This window comes from Cydia strobilella, chromosome Z (assembly GCF_947568885.1).
Source record: "Cydia strobilella chromosome Z, ilCydStro3.1, whole genome shotgun sequence".
In the NCBI taxonomy this organism is placed as follows: Eukaryota; Metazoa; Arthropoda; class Insecta; order Lepidoptera; family Tortricidae; genus Cydia; species Cydia strobilella.
Genome location: NC_086068.1, coordinates 26986354 through 27008691, shown reverse-complemented (window position 1 = coordinate 27008691; position 22338 = coordinate 26986354). Strand labels below are relative to the sequence as shown.

At 37.4% G+C, this 22338-nt stretch overlaps 1 protein-coding gene across 1 annotated transcript in view; it reads left to right on the top strand.

The window, feature by feature from the left end:
- The window catches only part of LOC134753902 (GATOR complex protein NPRL2-like), a 39612-nt gene that overhangs the window by 3518 nt on the left and 13756 nt on the right, over positions 1-22338 (top strand). Inside the window, exons 3-7 of the mRNA XM_063689865.1 lie at positions 4542-4698; positions 10771-10882; positions 13635-13888; positions 14465-14575; positions 14897-15031. Of these exons, the coding sequence (XP_063545935.1) occupies positions 4542-4698; positions 10771-10882; positions 13635-13888; positions 14465-14575; positions 14897-15031 (769 nt within the window). The remainder of the gene's footprint in view (positions 1-4541; positions 4699-10770; positions 10883-13634; positions 13889-14464; positions 14576-14896; positions 15032-22338) is intronic.

Here is a 22338-nt window from a genome sequence, read left to right as displayed (position 1 = left end):
GCATTTAAAAAAACTACAAAATTTGAGGAACGGATTTTTTAAAAATTATTATTGCAATTCTTTCAATGGATTTAGTAATAACTAAATAGTGATTATTTGAGAATATTAGTTGATTTCCTAGAAAATTTATAAAAAAAAGTTTTTTTATCTTTTTTTCATATAACAAACCGGAAGTTAGTATTAAATATCTTTTTTTTTTCAACTTCGCATTTTTTTATATTTTTTATTTTTACACAATAATGTAGCTTATGGTGTACTAATGTCCTATAAATTTTTTTATAATGGCATCTCGATTGGTTTTGAAGATTCATGAAGTAATTCGAAAGTACTGCGCGACGCTCCGTACTATGTAGGTAGTTCTATGTGGCAGTTTTTAATGGCCAATTACGGGTTTTTTTACTTTTGCGTAACGGAATTAAAGCAATAAACAATATTTCATCGGTTAAGATGTATAAAAGCAAATCATGTATTATTCAATCATGCCTTGTAGCGCTATCTCTGATTAACCATATCTTGGAACTGAAAACAAAACGTTTGTTTTAACAAAACGCTAGAGGTAACTTAATAACTTAACTATAGTTATTAAGTTACCTCTAGCGTTTTGTTAAAACATAAACGTTTTGTTAAAACATAAACGTTTTGTTTTCAGTTCCAAGATATGGTTGATCACAGATAGCGCTACAAGGCACGATTGAATAAGACATGATTTGCTTTTATACATCTTAACCGATGAAATATTGTTTATTGCTTTAATTCCGTTACGCAAAAGTAAAAAAAACCCGTAATTGGCCATTAAAGACTGCCACATAGAACTGCCGCTCAGTACGGAGCGTCGCGCAGTACTTTCGAATTACTTCATGAATCTTCAAAACCAATCGAGATGCCACTATAAAAAAAATTATAGGACATTAGTACACCATAAGCTACATTATAGACAGACAGACAGACTTTCGCATTTATAATATTAGTACGGATAATTTTAACAGATGTAAGATGTAGTATAGGGTATTTGACAACATTAAAAATATATAACGAATTGCTGTCATCCTGAAAGATAATAAACTAATAAAGTATATTTCACTATATTTGAATGTAAATTATGTTTATTTTTTGGAAAATAAACGAAAGAAAATTTAATATTTTTTGAAATTTCATCAGGGACGTGAACGCTCTGTGATTGGTCAACGCTCGGATGACGTCACACGCGTGTAAAAATTCTTGATTGCCTTGAGTGTCTTAACTGTTTTATTTGTATTTAGTTAATTTTAGTTATTGTTCCACAGTTTTCTGATATATTCCGATTTATCCGTATATCTAGTAGCACAATATTCATAAGAATCTCAAAATGGAGCCGAAATATGTGAAAGCTAATAGCGCAACCTACCAGACATAGACGCATTAATGGTTGCACTTTTCTTTAAAGATAATCCGGATTACTATGCTGCGGAACTTAGAAATGTAAAAATAGCTGTGTGAGTATACGTAGAAATTGTTTATTTACGAACATTTCGATTTCGATGATACGAATACGACGATATATATATATATATAGAATACGATGACGAGAATAATATCTCCATACTGCACTTTAGTTTGAAAGAAAAAGTATGCTACTAACTACCTACTAATGCTGAAAGAGCTATGTTATGAGGTTATGTAGTAATACATTAAATACCTAGATCTTGTTTCGTTAAATAACCGAACCGGGTTCATGTCGTATTCGTTCACTGTGCAGGTGGCGCGCCTTTGAAGCGGACTTCCTTTTAACATAAAAAATGCGCCAAATAAGTTCGCGTTCAAAAAATCCTTACGTGCTTTCTATGCTAGCGGAAAGAAAGTTTCTTAGTGTATTTTTATTAGTTTCATAATAGGTCTCGTCGTTATTTATATATATATTATATATAGTATATATGTATATTATATTTGTATATATGTGATTATATGTTATTTTTATTTTATTTTTGCTGTTGTATTTGTAGCACCGCCCACAATTTCTCTGCTTAGCCTTAAGGTTGACTGGTAGAGAATGCCTTATGGCATTAAGTCCGCCTTTTGTACTGTAAGGTTTTCTTTTGTGCAATAAAGATTAAATAAATAAATAAATAACAAAATCCGCTGCTTTAATTACCATATTCATTTACAGTTAAATATTACTTACATCGAAGTGGTCTTCACACATAAAAACATTTGTATGCGCTAAAATGCTCTTTGGGTCTCTTCGCGCTAGTTTTAACCACATTTTTCTTTTTTTTGGGATTCGTTGGAATAGAAACAAACAATTTATCTGGATTTTTTATAGGCGTACTTGATCATTGCGGCACTATACACCATTTATATACCATTTTACAGTGAAATAATCAATTCAATGCACATAAACCATGAGATTTACTAAGGTCATTGACTGAGTTTACTCGCGTGTGACGTCACACGTGTCACGTGATTAGCCCCTTTGCAAAAACAGCGTTTAAGGCGCGTTCAAAATAAATAAACTAACATCGTTTTTTTTATATTTAATACAGGAAATTTCACGGAAATATCAATGTAGTGTAATTATTAAGTCATAAACAATAAATTAAAACCATTTTCAAAAATTAGTCAAATAGCCTATTTAGCGTTGCAAGTAGGGTTTGTAATCCAATTTTAAATGATTACTATAACAGCTAAACATGCATGTACATATACTTTACGCAAATAAATAATCTGAATCTGAATCTAACATATTACTGCTATCTTTAAAACCGTACTTAATAAGGAGGATTTATAATTATCTGAATTCACTGGTGCCTAGTTGGAAATACATCTAGTGCCTCACCTCGTGTTCATTCGTCTACTCGTACATTCAGTCTTTATCAATCCAGTAGCAATGAAATGCTAACAATGAAAGCAATACTTACTTACTCCACTGGATCAGTGACCCAAAAAGCAATATTGGCCTCTGAAACAAGAGAACGCCATTCTGTCCTATTCTGCGCCACTATGAGCCATGATTTAGATTTAGATTAGATTTAGATTTATTTATTTCAGGATAAAAATTACACTATAAATTTGCATCAATGTCAAAATTATGCTTATCTTCTTATCATGATCGTCAAACATTACATACTAAAAAATATAAAATAAATTAAAATAATTTTCTTTCCCAATAAGGTTCGTCATATAAGTATGTATAAACAAAAACATGGCCTCCAGATCGCTTCTGGTGGTTGATTCTGAGACCAATCTTCTTTCCTTCCTACTCTATGATCCTAACCATGTTTGTTTTGAGCCTATAGCCCCAAGTCATCAGCAAAATACAATGATCTTATGTTTGCCGTTCAACTCTACACTCCCATCACACATAATCAATTTTCGGACGATGTATTCGAGTGCTAAGTTGATCAGCATTGGCGAAAGAGCGGCTCCTTATTTCAGACCAGTGACTAATTCAATTTCGGCTGTTGTTCTCCACGAGCTTTTTACACTCATCCTGCTTTCTTTAGTGGCAACAATTATCATTTTTAACAAGTTGTCTGGCACTTTAAAGCACTGCAAAATTAGACAGTGTCTCTCTGACATAATGATGCTTTGGCAAAATCAAATAATAGAATATGGATGTTTTGTGCCTACTTCCATTTCCTTTTCATCACCTATTTCAACAGGTATAATCCACAGTACTGCGTTTCTAGCAATGAAAGCAATAATAACTATGAAAAAAAAACAGGGAAATTTGTCTAAAACTAATAATCAGCAACAACGAAATGAAAAATTGCATTCGGGATATTTTTACTCTGCATGAGTCTTCGCCTAATAACGCGATCTCAAAGCATCCCATAAGGTATCTCTGAAACTAGCATCTCACCATTTTATTAGTTCTAGTAGCACCCTTAATAGTTCTATAGCCCTAGGTGGTATTTTTTTCCATAGTTCTGCTGATTTACGCAAAAAAAATTATTAAAACTTCGTATAATAGCAGTCTAGCATCTCCGCCGTTATCAACTCCACGCTTATTTTAGCGCTAGATTCACGAATTATATTACTTGGAATAAATATTTTGGTTTCATTTATAATTATCCGAAATATTCGAATATTCGGATAATACAAATTATATTATTCGAATTATCCGAATAAGAAAATCGGACGGATATTGCAAACCCTAGTTGCAAGTTCTTGTCTTTTTATTATTTTTGTCACTTAAATAGGTTGGCTGTGTAACCTATGGTATCTCTATGAACTATGAGTAGACCGGTTTGTAAAAAAACTGTTTGGTTGCTATGCGTAAGAAACTAAGTGTAAACATTTTAATTTGCTACATTATTAGGGTTTATTTAATTAAAGTGTTTAAGTTAAGGTATTTCAACATGCTATTATATTTCATGTTGGACCTAACCTGTGAAATTTTTTTGCAATGTTGAATATCCATCATATCCACCTGTTAATGCAATATGAGTACTTAAGTAATGTCTCTGTCGATTTTGTTAATGGAATAATTATCCTCCAGTTTAAATGAAATGACTATGATGAGCATATATTGATACTGACATACGAATTGCAATTAATTCTAGAAATGCTTTGGGCCATAAAATAGTGGGCTACCCCATCCGGATAGACAGCTCGCGCTATGAGCGGAACGCGTACCTCTTCAACCTCTGCTTCGTGTGTGACAGCTGGTCTAAAACTGTGCAGTACGAACCGGTCGTCAAGAAACTTGGAGAACATTTGGTGAGGATGTTTACTTGCTATTTGTATAAAATAGTGGGCTACCCCATCCGGATAGACAGCTCGCGCTATGAGCGGAACGCGTACCTCTTCAACCTCTGCTTCGTGTGTGACAGCTGGTCTAAAACTGTGCAGTACGAACAGGTCGTCAAGAAACTTGGAGAACATTTGGTGAGAATGTTTACTTGCTATTTGTATAAAATAGTGGGCTACCCCATCCGGATAGACAGCTCGCGCTATGAGCGGAACGCGTACCTCTTCAACCTCTGCTTCGTGTGTGACAGCTGGTCTAAAACTGTGCAGTACGAACCGGTCGTCAAGAAACTTGGAGAACATTTGGTGAGGATGTTTACTTGCTATTTGTATAAAATAGTGGGCTACCCCATCCGGATAGACAGCTCGCGCTATGAGCGGAACGCGTACCTCTTCAACCTCTGCTTCGTGTGTGACAGCTGGTCTAAAACTGTGCAGTACGAACCGGTCGTCAAGAAACTTGGAGAACATTTGGTGAGGATGTTTACTTGCTATTTGTATAAAATAGTGGGCTACCCCATCCGGATAGACAGCTCGCGCTATGAGCGGAACGCGTACCTCTACAACCTCTGCTTCGTGTGTGACAGCTGGTCTAAAACTGTGCAGTACGAACCGGTCGTCAAGAAACTTCGAGAACATTTGGTGAGGATGTTTACTTGCTATTTGTATTACACTTGGATATGTTATTTGTAATTTTTGTGGACATTATTAAATAAATGGAATATTATTTTCTCGCTGGACCCTTTCAGGCATATTAAAACCTTCTCTTTCTTAAAAGCTGTATGATGAAAGCCTCTGCCACATGTGCCTCCGAACTCGTTAACAATTATATTGTCCATAGAAAAGAAGCCCATTGTTAGGGTTCCGTAGTCAACTAGAAACCCTTATAGTTTTGCCATGTCCGTCTGTCCGTCTGTCTGTCCGTCCGCGGCTATGCTCCGTGATCATTAGTGCTATAAAACTGCAATTTGGCATGCATATTTTTTTAGGGTACCTCCCCTCCCATACAACATAATTTTTTTTTTTAAATTTTCGCTTTAACCCAATGGTGTGGAGTATCGTTGTGTAAAATGAATACGGGTCTCCAAAAACCATTTTTTGATAAAGTGAATATTTTTGGAAATAATCGCTCCGCTCATTTTATTACTGAAACTCGAATCAAGAGAAACGGGATTGATAAAACTCTACAACTTTCGGCATGACACAACGAACAATGATTGGTTGCTCGGATGTAAGAATCTTGAAAGAAGAAAGTCGCCTACACCAGCTGGTGGATGGAATGACATTTGTTTATTCCGGCAAATATGTCACTGACAAACACCAATATGGCGTAGGTGAATGACCGCCAACGCAAACATTAGCTTGTTAGAATGCTGTTTCGGAGTTTCGGACCGCATTATAACAGCTCGCTTTCACTCAAAAGTAAGGCACATCACGGTTGTACAGTGTTACGCGCCTACAAATGCAGCGGACGGAAGAATAAAAGACAAGTTCTACAGCCAACTTCAGGCCACACTACAGAAAACAAAGCGCCATGATATATATTATATGTACCTATAGATTATATGTATGGGAGACATCAATGCCCAAATAGGAAAGAGCAACTCGAATATTGAACCGTGGATAGGCAAGCACGCGGGGCACGCGGAGGGACAACGAACCGAACACGGAGATATGCTCATAGATCTTTGTTGCCAAAACGACTTATATTAGTAGTAGGAGGATCGATTCCTCCACAAGAAATGCCACAAAGTGACATAATTGGTCTCACCCAATCGACGGTCAGAGAACCAAATCGATCATGTTATGATAAGCCGAAAGTGGAGACGACATAAACAGTGATCACCACCTAGTTGTCGCCAAAATCAAACTTAAAGTGGCAAGCATCCAGCGGAGCTTTAATTTAAGCCAGCAAATACTCAATACTCAATATCTTTATTGCTAATAAGGAATAAACCGTGCAGTAGTGGATACACAGTATCAAACCAATTTGAATATATATAAGCAATTAATTTTATACATGTCAAAAATATAGATACCCAACAAATTAAAATTGATGAGGTCATTTCGATTACAATAATAATGAATAATTATACAGATTAATACGTCATGAAATTCTACAAATAGTAATAATAAAAGTCTAAAACAATAAAAATTAAAAAAATGAGTGTAATTGTCAGTCTTTGTTAATCAAATATCTTACCAAAATATTCGTCTAGGCGTCTTAAGATTTGCACTGAACTCCTTAACATTACTGGAGTCCTTAATTTTTATGTCAAGACTATTATATAGGTACATTTTAATTGCAATATGATATGGTTGATGCTTTTCTTATAGTATGCAAAGTGTGATTCAGGTAGCATAAGATCTAAATAAATTGCGGCGAAGCGGGTATCTCTCACATTCTTTTTTGGATTTGTATGAGCTTAAATTTTTATAAACAAATAAACAGATTTGGTATATTATATACAATGCAATTACTGTAAGTATATTGTTGTTTATAAACAGATGCCTATGCGTTTCAGGGAAGTAACCTTCAATGGAGCGCAAGCATTTTGTTTGCATCAGTAAAATTTTATTTACACTTGGACTATTGCCCCATACTTCAATGCCATACCTGATTATACTCTCGACATATGAGTTCTCAGGGTTTACTTATCGCTAAGTTTAGCCATCGATTTTAGTGAATAACATGCACTTCCTAGAAGTTTCACAACATAGTTTATGTGGTCATGCCACCTTAAGTATGGGTCCAGTTCGGTACCAAGAAAACGAATTAAAGCCGATTTAGCAAAAGGGAGATTTAGAGAACACTCCATTGAGTTGAATGCACGTTTAAAAATCATGTAGTAACACTTGTCATTATTGAGCGACAGACCATTTGCGGAGAACCATTCTGAGAGATTTTTCATCGCAGGTTCAATATCGAGGAGCTCCAAAAATACCCCACAAGGAAACGTTTTCAAAACGAACTCCGCGAGCGTTGCTAGAATATAAGTAAAACCCAGGTTACTCTGGAAGAACATTGGAACTCTATTAGTGACGTTTTTCGGAAAAGTTGCGAGGTTGTGCTTGGCTACGAGCGAAAGCCGAAGCAGTGGATCTCAGGAACCACTTGGGAGATGATTCAGGCGAGGCACGAAAAGAAAACAGCGAATTAATTCCGCTCAGTCTGTAGAAATTAAGGAAGAGCTAGCATACGAGTATTATTTATGCGAGTCCAAAATCAAGCAGAACCTCAAAAAAGACAATCGTACTTTGACTGAAGCCATAGAACACAAAAGGCGGAGCTGGCTGCGTACTCAGGAAACATGAGGGAATTGTATAAGTCTACAAAGGACTCTCTCCAATAAGCCTATCGCTGACAAGCCGCTGAAGGACGCAGCCGGAAACTTGCAGGTTACTCTGGAGCAGCAGCTTTGTACATGGCGAGAGCATTTCGCTGAAGTGTTTAGGGCCCCGACTTCTATAAGGGAGACTACAGTCGTACATTGCCAGACTGCCCGATACTGATGAAGACCCTCCGAGCATAAGCGAGATCATCAAAGCAGTTACATCGTTAAAATCTGCCAAGGCACCCGGTAACGATGGGATCACGGCAGAGGCTCTGAAGATGTATATCTCGCCGGTGAAATTCTCGAGCCACTACTGACGAGCATTTGGGAACAGGAGCAAGTTCCAACATCATGGAAGGAAGGCATTATTATAAAACTACCCAAAAAAGGAGACCTATCCCAATGCACTAACTGGAGGGGTATACCCATTTGCTCAAAAGTGCTTTGCAAGATCTTACTCTCGAGGATGGCAAAAGTGATTGACAGCAAGCTCAGAGATGAACAGGCAGGATTTAGACCAGGGCGTTCATGTGCGGACCAGATCAACCTCTTGCGAATGGTCCTAGAACAATGTCGGGAGGCTCGGGAGATGCAGTGTGAGGTTTTTACTTTATTCGTTGACTTTGGAAAAACATTCGATAGAGTAAAGACTGACGAGAAGAACTAAAGTAAGGATCTTCAATTCCAATGTAAAGGCCGTGCGGGTGCGAAACCTGGTTTGTACGCAAAGATCTAATGACGAAACTCCAAGTGTTTGTGAACAAATGCTTAAGGCAAATCCTTCGTATCTTTTGGCCTAACTGGATTACAAACGCTCACTTATGGAAAATAACTGGACAAACACCCGTACACAAGGAGATCCAGACGAATGGCATTGGATTGGGCATATCCTCAGGAAACCTGACACCCACCTAAAAAAATATGTGGGGACATATTTTTTTTCTTTCAGAGCGATTCTAACTTTTGAACCATAGGTCCAAAAATATGAGAAAATCGTGACTCGTACTTTCAATGAAAACTACGAACATAATCGGTTCAGCCATTTTTAGCACAATCGGATTAAGTCTCACCTCGAAATCCTTCCAAAGATATGAAATTTGATATGTATGTTAATTAAAGGTCTCTTTTTCATGTCCACATTATTTGACATTTGGGGACCTTGAGGAATCGCAGCCATCTTGGAAAATGTGTACCATTCTGGAGAAATTTGCGTTTTACTCTAAATATACGTTCTCTATGAAAATATGGAGTAAGGCAACATTAAATCTTATTAAATTCTACATAAAAAAGTCCTAGATAACTTTGCGGAAAAAATACATATTGTTATAGAAAATAATAGCTGAATCCAGATTTAGCGCTTATACCCTTTCAGGGGATATTCTCTTAATATGAAACTTGGAGGAATATGAATTCCACTTTTGCCTATACATTTGTATACGTTCTACTCCAATATCAACATTTTACTCGACTGCGAGTTAAACAGCAAGTAGGGTTATGGGTTTAAATACTGAAAATCAGTACACCCTGTAGCTTAGAATACTGGACAGATTTTTTTAAATGACATATCGGTAGATTCCTCTTGCCCTTCACAACCTGTTTACACCTGTTTTATTAAAGAAAAATTAATACAGCCGCCTTGAGAGGACGCCGAATAGTAAATCATATTATTACTTCTAGCGCCTAAACTATTGAGTGGATTTCAATAAAAAAGACATCAGTAGATCCATAATTGGTACACGAGTGCTATGCAATACAAATTTACTAAAATAAATGGAGGAAAAATGAGTAAAACTTAAAATGTGACTCCAAAAACAGATTTTATGTCTTAAATGGGGTTTAAACAATAGTGACAGTAATGAAATTTGACACCTACAATTTCAGGGATATCCCTGTTTGCGTGTCATAAAATTGGAGCTTCGGGGACCACGGGGATCAAAACGCCATCTCGAAAAGTATGTCCTTTTTGGTTTTTCTGTTTTTCTCGGAATATCTGGGTTTAATGTGAATACTGTGTATAGCGAAACAAATGCTTATTAGGTTCTACTAGAAATCTAGAAATTTGCGTTTTACTCTAAATATACGTTATATTTAGAGTAAAACGCAAATTTCTCCAGGAGGGTACACATTTTCCAAGATGGCTGCGATTCCTCGAGGTCCCCAAATGTCAAATAGTGTGGACATGAAAAAGAGACCTTTAACTAACATACATAACCAAATTTCATATCTTTGGAAGGATTTCGAGGAGAGACTTAATCCGATTGTGCTATTTTGAGTTATTGCAAGTCTTCTCTTCCTAGTAAAAGACGTACAAAGCGCTGCGAAGTCTGCGAAGGTACTCCTTTACTACAAGCGTAAATGTACATTATACTTACTAATATGTATTTTCTTTCTTTCTTTCTTTCTAATAGCCCCCGTTTAGCCTATTCTGACAGAATGGTAATTACGGAACCCTACACTAAGCATGGTTTTTATGAGAAAGCAATTTCCTTGCGGTGGTCCTTAGCTATGTTTGATAGAAATCGATCCGACAGTTTGAAGAGTATTAGCTCTTTCCAAAATAATGTAAGGCAGTTTTTGGCATAAAATGAATTTTTTTGGCATATATGCCACGCTACGCCTAAGCTATAGCGTAGGTTTTTTTTATTTCTATTTAATAATTATTTACGTTTTTGGTACCGTTGTTTTAAGAAGTGATTTTTATTGGTAGACTATAATGGAGGAAGAGACGCGTTTCGTATCGAGCGGGGCCACTCGGCTGCCCACGCTGCTGGCGCACCTTCTGCACGATCTCAACACTCATCGCAAATCAACGCTGGTCGGTATGTATCATTAATTACAAAAATATATGTCAAATTAATACTACATGTATATGTGCAATAAAGTGATTTACCAACGGTGTTTTTTAGGGTTCCGTACCCATAGGGTAAAAACGGGACTCTATTACTAAGACTCCGCTGTCCGTCTGTCGGTCTGTCACCAGGCTGTATCTCATGAACCGTGATAGCTAGACAGTTGAAATTTTCACAGATGATGTATTTCTGTTGCCGCTATAACAACAAATACTAAAAAGTACGGAACCCTCGGTGCGCGAGCCCGACTCGCACTTAGCCCATTTTTTTTTAGTTTATATTTTAGCGATGCCACTGTTTGACACTGTCTCAAAGGAGGTGGTAGCGCGTTCCAAAGCTTAGCAGAATATACGGGCAATGATTTGTTATATGACGACCGGTCTGGCCTAGTGGGTAGTGACCCTGCCTGTGAAGCCGATGGTCCTGGGTTCGAATCCCGGTAAGGGCATTTATTTGTGTGATGAACACAGATATTTGTTCCTGAGTCATGGATGTTTTCTATGTATTTAAGTATTTGTATAAGTATTGTATATATATTATCGTTGTCTGAGTACCCACAACACAAGCCTTCTTGAGCTTACCGTGGGACTTAGTCAATTTGTGTAAGAATGTCCATATAATATTTATTTATATTTAATATTTATATTTATTATTTATATGATCGGTGTTTGTGAATAGTGTATTAATAGTTATTTACGATACAACTGCGGAAAAAGAGGAAATTCGAAACGAGTGGCGATAAATTAAAACACGACCGCAGGGAGTGTTTTAAATCGACACGAGTTGCGAATAACCTACTCGCACGCGTATCGTACAACGTTTTACAGTACATATGGCCCTTTAAACTTTCGACATATGCACGAAAAGTGCTCTTTTACGCACTAGTGCGAGAAAGTAGCACCATATGTACTGTAGTATATTTATTTACATACAAGATATATACAGTGGTACTACGAAAACGAAATTAATAACTAGCTTAAATCTAAAATATAATAAAATATGTCATTGGACCTTAGCAACGCAAGCCTCGAGGTTGGGCTGAAGATGAATATGTCCAAAACCAAGGTCATGACCAACAGCACAAAACGTAGGATTGAGATAAACGGAGAACACATCGCATATGTCTAAGAATACCTTTATCTTGGCCAAATAGTCTCTTTCCAGGCGCGACAGGACAAAGAATTCCAAAGACGCACCGAAAACGCCTGGAAGAGCTATTGGTCAATGTAACACCTGATGAAGGGAGACCTACCTCTGTCACTCAAGCGTAGGCTTATGGACATGTGCGTACTTACAGTTCTCACCTATGGTGCTCAGACCTGGTCCTTGACGGAAGCTCAGAAGTCCAAACTCGGGGTTTGCCAGAGAGCTATGGAGCGCAGCATATTAGGTGTAAAATTAAGAGATCGAGTCCGAAACACCACGCTGCGCTCTAAGACTCAAATAATAGACGTAGCTCGGAAAGCGGCCAAGTTGAAATGGGACTGGGCTGGTCATGTCTGCCGAATGCCGGATGACTTGTGGGCCAAGTTAACCACGGAGTGGGAGCCCCACGAGTCTAACCGGGGATCCGGCAGACCTCGTCGGCGATGGCGGGATAACTTGGACTCCTTCTTGACAGGCTGGCCAGATATAGCATTAAACAGAGACGAGTGGAAAAAGAGGGGGGAGGCCTTTGCCCAGCAGTGGGACACAGTGGGCTCTGAATAATAAATCTAAAATAGGCCCTTGAGGCATTGTACCAAGGATGCTGGCGGCATTTCCTCGCTGTATCGCAATGCTGATACGTTGTGCGAGGAAGCCGCCAGCTCTTCGGTCACCAGTTACGTCAACCAGACGCTTCGCGATTTTGGCAGTAATTTTTTTTTCTTATTTTTTGTATTTTTCCTAAAAATTACTTAATCAGTAGCGTTGTTGTAACACGGACATTATATTTAAAACCACTAACTAAGCAATTGAAAACGATGACATATAAATGGTATTTCGAATATCTATCGTCCGAGATGGTACTTGCGTTTAGTAGCAAGTAGCAAATATTTAAAAAACTCATGCTAAACACTAATGAATACGTAAACAGGCCCTAAAGCAAATGTACACGCTCGTAGGGGCCTTATCAGATAAAATAAATCATTGATTGTCTCCAAAATGGAGTTAAGAATACCGATTTCTTTGAGAAAGTTACTTAATTTAAGCTCAGAAATGCACCCTCGAAATTAACGAACTTTAAAAATAACACCGTGTATATGTATATGCTTATGGTTTATTGTTGTCTGTCTTATGGTATCAGCATGGACGAATAAACCGAAAAGACTGGCGGTGTCTATACCTAAAATAATATGTACACAGTTGCGACCCTCCGACATTCAGCACTATCTAATCAACGAAAGTTGAATTATTCTGACCAAAGGAAGCGCCGAGCAAAGTAGATGGAACTGAGACCTGTTTCAAAATACAGTTGTTTAAACTTCCGTTCAATTGATGGCGCTTCGGAACACGAACCCGAAACCAGGAGTCCAAGCGCCGAGCAAAATGTGCCGTGCAATCTGGCAATAACTGAATATTGGAACAACGCGATTTTGTATAGATGTCGGTCTTTTTGTTTTATTCGTCCATGATAAGGGAAGAAGTAACTGTTCGGATGAAAATGAGTTTTCTTTGAAAACGTAATAACGCGTAACTTAACTAGAAAACACCATTCAAATTTGTTGATGTATTAATATAGAAGGCGACACGGTGATGCACCTGAAGGTGGTGGAGGTGCGCGCAGACCCGGCGCCAGTGCACGATCACGACGTGCCCGTGCTGGTGGCGAGCGTGGGCACGCCGCGGCCGGGCGCGCCGGGCCGCCGCCCCGGGGCCGGTCGCGCCGTGCCCGCGCGCGCCTCGCCCGCGCGCCGCGCGCAGGAGCAACACCTCGACAGCGACGTGCCCGTCGACGTCGACATCAACGACGACTGGGATCTCACTACCCGACAAGTTACGTCAATACCTTACAATACAGTTTCTATATAATATACTGTTATATGTGTATTCAAGGATGTAAGCAAAGAAGAGGTCATAACACTTTAATTTAATCTGTTTTATTGTACTTGGCAATTTCTTGCAACTATAGTGTTTAATGATTAAAAACGTAAAGCTTATCTTAGGGATGCTTCACCAAAAATTTGCGTATAATATGCATAAGCTAAGCATACTCCGGAAAACAAGCTTTTATGACAATACAAAACTGTGATTCCCACGCGTTGAATTTTTATACTACTCATTGACAATGAGCAATCAAAGTAGTAAAAATGATAATAGCACATTATAAAAGTAAATATCTCTAATCCTAGTTACGATCATTGCCATTTCAACATTTTGTGAGGCAAAAAGGCTGATATGTAACTTTTTCCTAATTTATATTTTTTATCTTTTTCACAATACACAAGGCTATTTTAATACTTAGGGTGTAATTTAATCTTAAGGGGTTGCAAAAGGAAGTGTTCTAAAAGCAAATAAACAGATAGGTATTCTATAAAATAATGTAGGTAGGTTGATTTGTTTGTTTTACAGATCTTACCCCACATTACCGGTTACAACCACGTGTCTAAGATCGCAGCCGACACTAACGTGGAGAAGACTTTGGTTAAGTCTTGTATTCAAAACCTTGTCTACTATGGAGTGGTAAGATTATTATATTACTATCGTATATGAGTCCCGCATTACTTATACATATGTTGAGCCAATTCTTATAATTGATAATAGTTAAGTAACTAATAAAATATTTAACGGGTGACTCACTAATTAATAAGATAATAGATGATTTGTAAGAAACACTGTTAAAACCATCATGGCCGGCCCCCAAATAGGGAAAAGGTCCAGGATGGTGATGATGATTTCAATTTCCTAAAAGCAGCTTGGAGCGGCTAATCTCGTAACGGGGATTCGACGTTTGTTACGGGCGGCCGTTGAGTTTGTTAATTCATTTGCGTTTTGTGATTACAGGTGACATTAATACCAGTGATTAAATTTACAAACATGTACAGAGCTACTCCGAACCTTAGCCGGCTGTTTAGTGATAAGGAATTACAGAAGTCATGTTTGGCTTTCATCACCAAAGGATCAGAAAGCAAGGAAAAGGTTGGTATTACCCTTACCTGGGCTTACACCCCTTGGATTCAAAGTACAATGAAATTACATAGGTATAATGCTGTAATAACTAGTTAATTGTTCACCGATGATGTCGTCATATTCTAACCCTCTCAGGCGACGTACAACAAGGACAGTGAATATTTAACCCTTTTACCACCATTGCTAAGATACCTAAAGCTTGCATAAAAGTATGTAGTCTCTGAGAGCCTATTCATATTAATTTATTTATAAAATTATAAATTTTACATGTCAAAAAGGTAGATAATTACCCAATCGCTATCGCTACCCAAAGGTTGTCTGGAAGAGATCGCTCTTTAGCGATAAGACCGCCTGTTGTTTACCTCTGCTTGTGTTTCTGTTTTATTTTTTATTTTATTGAGGTGTGCAATAAAGGATATTTGTATTGTATTGTATAATTAAGATTAGGAGGATAATCAAGTAAGAAGATAGTGGACGGCCGCTTCTTCATGCAAACTTAATCCCCATTTTCTTCCCTACATATTGACACAATATTTGTACACAATTTATTGTATATCAACCATAACGATCAAACGAAGAATCAAGTCAAACGAAGGGGGTGTGACTTTTTTCGATTTTTTGTTTATTGTAAGAGTCAGGAGCGACTAACAAATTCTATACAAAGTTTTAAAAACTCCTAATAGTGCACTGCCTTATGGGAATATAGTTCAGATCCGGAAACCGCTACCAAATTTTAGTATCTTGTTGGGCATGGTACTGGGTCTCCAAAACTGCCGGGAGACAGCGGCGCCGGCCATCTAGTTCAGCGGAATGAATTTTGAACCCAAACTATGCATTGCACATACACGTGTGGGGTATTAAACGAAAGCCAATAAAATATTATATATTTCACTAATACACTATGTACCAAAATATCCAATAGTTTAAGAGAAATTTAAAAATAAATAAAAATGATGAAAAAAAAATTTCGACTATTTGGGTTTTTCAACCAAACCAAAAGTCGGACGTTAAAGCAATGTACTACAAAATTAAAGCTGATGTCTTAGACTTAAGCCATACAATGATATCAAAATAATCAAAATCAGACCAAAAATGTGAAAATTATGCATCAAAATGTAGGTATTCGCATAAGCTTCTAGTATGTTATTAGCAATATAAAAAGGATCATAAAACTGCTGGGAGACAATCTTTATAGTGCCTGAGCCTGAGTAACAAATAAGGCGTCATACATGTGACCGCTGCCGAAATTTGCAAAATCTAAATTATAACTATACCATGAGTCATACATACACGTGTGCTATATCAAACGAAAGGTTATTAAATATATTATGATTCGTTAATACATTATTTATAAAAACAATGTATATTTTAGGAGCTACAAACAAAGAAATAGTTATTTGTTATACAAGGGTGCAAAGTTGTATTTTACCCGCGAGTGTGGAATTGAAACATGAGCAAGCGAAAGGATTCTATAGTTGAACCACGAGCGAAGCGAGTGGTTCTAAAATAGAATCCTGAGCGTAGCGAGTGTTTCAACACACGAGAAGTAAAATACATTTGCACCCGTGTGTAACACAAAACTTTTCCCCTCACTATAGCGAGGAAAGTGCAACACCCACAGGCGTTAGATCATCTTCATCACTGGAATCACTAATTTTTTTACGATATTATAACAGAAAACACTAGAAATTCTGATTTTTACGTGAGTCGGTGAGAAGAACAGTAAAAATTTTGTTGACAATGTTGACATTTCTGTTCTGACGTATGAAATGTCAACGATGCGTTTTGAAATTGCATCGACTCAACTTGTGCGTTCAGAATTATATTTAACATCATTATAAAAAATCTAACGTTTCTTATGGAATTTTAAGGTTTATGACTTAAAATCATTAAATAAAGCTAAATTTGGTATTTTTTATTAGATTCTATCCTTCCATCGCCATCAATTCTACCTTAATGCGCTCATATTATGCAAAGAATAGTCCTAATTATCGGGTATTAAATGAAAAAACATTACATAAAACACATGAAAACGATATTTTGGACTGGAATTATAATTTATAAATTGAATTTATTTGATAAATAAGCAAAACAACGGTTTCGTTTCGTACCTAACCGTACTCCTTTGAAAGTCGGTTAAAATTTAAGTTTTGTGCACCTGGGCTACAAAGGCGAATGAATTGACGCCTCATTTATCAAAATCAGTTCAGTAGTTCCATGTAAACAATACATTACACGTAGACAGCAAATTCTGCCTATTTCTATTGTCTGGGAGAGGACTCTGACTTCTGTAACAGGTTTTTTTACCTAGCACAGAAGTCAGCGACTTCAACACCTATTTTGTACTTGCTTCAGTCAATTTTTATTTTTTGATTTTTTTTTCAAATTCATTTTATAAATTATGATTCCACTCCAAAATGTCGTTTTCATGTATTTTATGTAATGTTCTTTCATTTAATACCCCATAATTAGAACTATTCTTTGCATAATATGAGCGCATTAAGGTAGAATTGTTGGCGCGCTTTAGTTTTTTTGGTATAACTTCCACAGTTTTTATCAGAAATTAAAAATTTTACCTGTGACGTATAGTTGAATAACTGGTTTCTTTTATATTAGACGCAACATTGTTTTAACGTTTTTAGTTGAGCTATAAAATATATATACACGAACTTTTCTCAAAAAAGTGGTTTTTCTTTGTTTGTAGCTCCTAAAATATACATTGTTTTTGTAAATAATGTATTAACTAATCATAATATATTTAATAACCTTTCGTTTGATATAGCACATACACTGTTCTTCTCACCGACTCACGTAAAAATCAGAATTTCTAGTGTTTTCTATTATAATATCGTAAAAAAATTAGTGATTCCAGTGATGAAGATGATCTAACGCCTGTGGGTGTTGCACTTTCCTCGCTATAGTGAGGGGAAAAGTTTTGTGTTACACACGGGTGCAAATGTATTTTACTTCTCGTGTGTTGAAACACTCGCTACGCTCAGGATTCTATTTTAGAACCACTCGCTTCGCTCGTGGTTCAACTATAGAATCCTTTCGCTTGCTCATGTTTCAATTCCACACTCGCGGGTAAAATACAACTTTGCACCCTTGTATAACAAATAACTATTTCTTTGTTTGTAGCTCCTAAAATATACATTGTTTTTATAAATAATGTATTAACGAATCATAATATATTTAATAACCTTTCGTTTGATATAGCACACGTGTATGTATGACTCATGGTATAGTTATAATTTAGATTTTGCAAATTTCGGCAGCGGTCACATGTATGACGCCTTATTTGTTACTCAGGCTCAGGCACTATAAAGATTGTCTCCCAGCAGTTTTACGATCCTTTTTATATTGCTAATAACATACTAGCAGCTTATGCGAATTATCCTGAAAATGACCAATTTCGATTTTTTTAACTTTAATGCATTTGTTCTAGCAAATACCTACATTTTGATGCATAATTTTCACATTTTTAGTCTGATTTTGATTATTTTGATATAATTGTATGGCTTGAGATATCAGCTTTAATATTGTATTACATTGCTTTAACGTCCGACTTTTGGTTTGGTTGAAAAACCCATATAATCAAATTTTTTTTTTCATAATTTTTATTTATTTTTAAATTTCTCTTAAACTATTGTATATTTTGGTACATAGTGTATTAGTGAAATATGGAACATTTAATTGGCTTTCATTTAATACCCCACACGTGTATGTGCAATGCATAGTTGGGGTGCAATATGCAATATTCGCAACGAGGCGGGAGCCATTTTGATGACGTCATTCCGCTGAAGTAGATGGTCGTCGCCGCTGTCTCTCGGCAGTTTTGGAGACCCAGTACCATGCCCAACAACATACTAAAATTTGGTAGCGGTTTCCGGATCTGAACTATCTCTTCGACAGTTTCCCATAAGGCATAGTACTATAACTCTTATAACAATTAAAAAATCCAAAAAAATCAAGCTGTGGTTAATATACCTACATAAAATTGCTTAAAAATATTTTCTGTAGTGTCGTTAATATCCAGAGAAAATAAGGGACTAGATGTGTATGGTGAAGCGGTCACGTGCTTTCGCCCCTTTTACTCTTAATACGATCTTATAAAATTACAATACAATACGGTAGGTAATAATTTATCATTAGTAAATAATAAGCATTAAAAAATATATTTGGAAAACTATTCAAGGGTGGTATTGTTATTAAGAGGGTTGTTTATTACAATTGTCATTATCAAAGAAGTTAAATTATAACAAGCAGAAATGAGCAACAACAAGAACACGACGCTAGCTACAGTGCAGGATAGAGGTAGAGGTAGACGGGCTGGGTAGGGCTGCACCGTACCGTACCGTCTATCATTGAAGCCGAACAAATGTTGAATGCGTTTGAATCTGTGCCGTGTCCCACGGATACACATGCTGGTGGCTCGGATTATCGAAATCATAATTAAATATTAAGCAAATGTCAATTTAGGTAAAATAATTAATAGTTAATCAAACAAATTAAGATACAAATTTAAGATCAAAAAACCGGCCAAGTGCGAGTCGGATCCACGTTCCAAGGGTTACGTACATTACACAATTTTAAACAATGTACCTATTTTTTATGTGAAACGTCAGAAACGTGAGTGAAATGTCTCTAAATAATTTTTAAGAAAAAAAACCGACTTCAATGGGGGATGCCGCTGAAAGTTCACTTATTCTTAGATTCAAGACAATGAAATGAATAAGACAGCATATTTTGCCTAATAATGTAGAAAAGGAGGTAAAACCACCCACTTTTCCAGTAGCATTTCGTTTCTGTAAGGGTCGCAGTTCTAACCTAACCTAACCTAACCTACTTTTCTGATAGCATTTTGTTTCTGTAAGGGTCACAGCTCTTAGCCGCTCGACCCCAATTTCAAAGGATTACCGCAAATCCATGTACAGGTTAGCCGTTTGGCACACACATACTAGAGGCCAAAACAAAATTTTTGACCCGCAGTTCCTAAAATAAATTTCGCTGCGGGGGGAGTGGTAAAACATTATTTTTTTTTGTATGGAAAAAAAAACCCAAAACGTATCGAGTGTGGTATGATACGAAAGGGCTTTTTGAGGCGATTCTAAAAATATATCACATCATTACATTTCGGGCATTTTTTTTTATTAAAACAAAAAGAATTTTCGAAACATACCAATTTTGGGCTCCTCCAGACACGATATGGCTGATTTTTTTTTCGTACAATATACCACAAATGATAAGTGATATCCTCATGTCTAACCCCAAGAAAGCAATTTGGAAAATAATATCATTAGCAATTTTTTTTTAATTTTACAAAGTGACACAGTTCTACTTCAATACCTATTTCACGAGACTTATGGAACTATACTGCAGATACGGTACATATTAATCATAAAATGATACGTAATCCAACGGGAAATACCTCTTTAACCCTTTAACTGCGCCTTTTCATCAGTTGGTATTGATGTAAATGAAAGGCGTAATCCATAGCAACTGATTTTTATTGAATCTACCCGCTAGTACCTATTTGTATGAATGCCCACACAGCATCTTCCCGGTTACAAAAATAAGCCATAAGTACTAATGCCTAAAGTACATTATTAAAATTACAGTGGAAATAGAAGCTAACTTTACAATTACTATAAGGGGAACTTCTTTCACTGGCCTGGACAATTTAATGACTTAAATATAGTTTTTATATTAATGCGTGCGACACGACGAATTTATCAAAAACATCATAGAAGGGAAAGTTGAAGCAAAGAGGAAGGAGGGAAGACCAAGGAGAGCGTACATGCATCAAATAAAGGAAAAACTCAACGTCGTGTCGTATCAGGCTGTCAAAGAGAAGGCAGAGGACCGCGAAACATGGAAATTGCTCCACCGACAAGAGACTTACTCTTAAGTATATGATGATGATGATGATTAATGCGTGCCTTAATCGCCGGCTGTCTAGGTTCGCGAGATTTTTCCGTATGTGGTTGTGAGTTTGGCGCGAGATCAGGAGCTGCACCAGCTCCGTCGGGCGACGGCGACCTGTCGCTGTCGGCACTCGACCAGGCTTCGTCGTCACTCGGCAAATTGTCAGCAACGTTGCTGTCATTGACGGGTGAACATGGCTCAAGTTTTATTAAATGGCGCCTGTTTCGTCTGATCCGCTTGTCGGAGCGATCAGTCACGAAATAGGAACGAGGTTGATCTCCTCGTGACTCTACACAGGCTTGTCTCCTGCGCTGCCCGTCCACCACCAGCACCGGGTCGCCCGGCTGTAGCTCCGGCAGTGCCCGTGCTCGTTGGTCGTAGTGCTGCTTACTAGTTTGTTGGTTACATACCATTCTCTCGTAGTCACGGCGGTTATCACGGCTCGGTCGAAGTTTGCTCTCGTGAGACGGTAGTCTTGTATTGAGTGTGCGTCCCATTAGTAACTGAGATGGCGAGCTTAGGTTATCGCGGGGTGTAGTTCGGAAGTTTAAAAGTCCTAAGTGGAAATCAGTACCAGAATTTATTGATTTTATGAGAATATCCTTAATAGTTCGCACGCTTTTTTCGCTACGACCGTTCGATTGTGCATAATGGGGAGATGTCGTAATATGGTCAAACTCCCATTCTTTTTTAAAACCCGCGAACTCTTTGGATGCGTAAGCAGGTCCGTTATCCGTAATTAATACCCAAGGAATGCCGTGTCTTGCGAACTGATCCTTCATGGCTTCTATGACTGCCCTACTTCCTATGTTTTTGAGTTGACTTACTTCGATAAAATTAGAAAAATAATCAACCGGTATAAGAAAATATTTCGAGCCATGTTGGAAAATATCTGAACCTACCTTTATCCATGGTAACTCGGGTATATCATGTGGCAGCATGGGTTCCCGCTGGGCCCTCGGCGCGCGCGCGGCGCATGCCCCACAGCGGCGCACGCGGCGCTCCACGTCTCGACTCATTCCCGGCCAGAACATGACGTCACGCGCGTGCCGTTTACAACGATCGATGCCCATGTGTCCGTCGTGCACGCGACATCATCTGACCTCAACGCTTTAGGGATATATACTAAATTGTCCTTGAAAATTATACCATCTACATATTCGAAACTATCTCGCAACGACCAGTGTCCTCGCACTTTTTCGTTGACTTCATATTTACTGTGCGGCCAACCTGAATGTATATATTTAATTATTAACTGACACTCTTTATCGTCTGCAGTTACCTCTCTTATTGTACGCAACTTACCGTCACTGAATCTGACATTTTCCAATAGGAAACATGACTGGTCGTTTATTTCCTCGGATACCTTGTCACTAATGTTATCCGGAAGG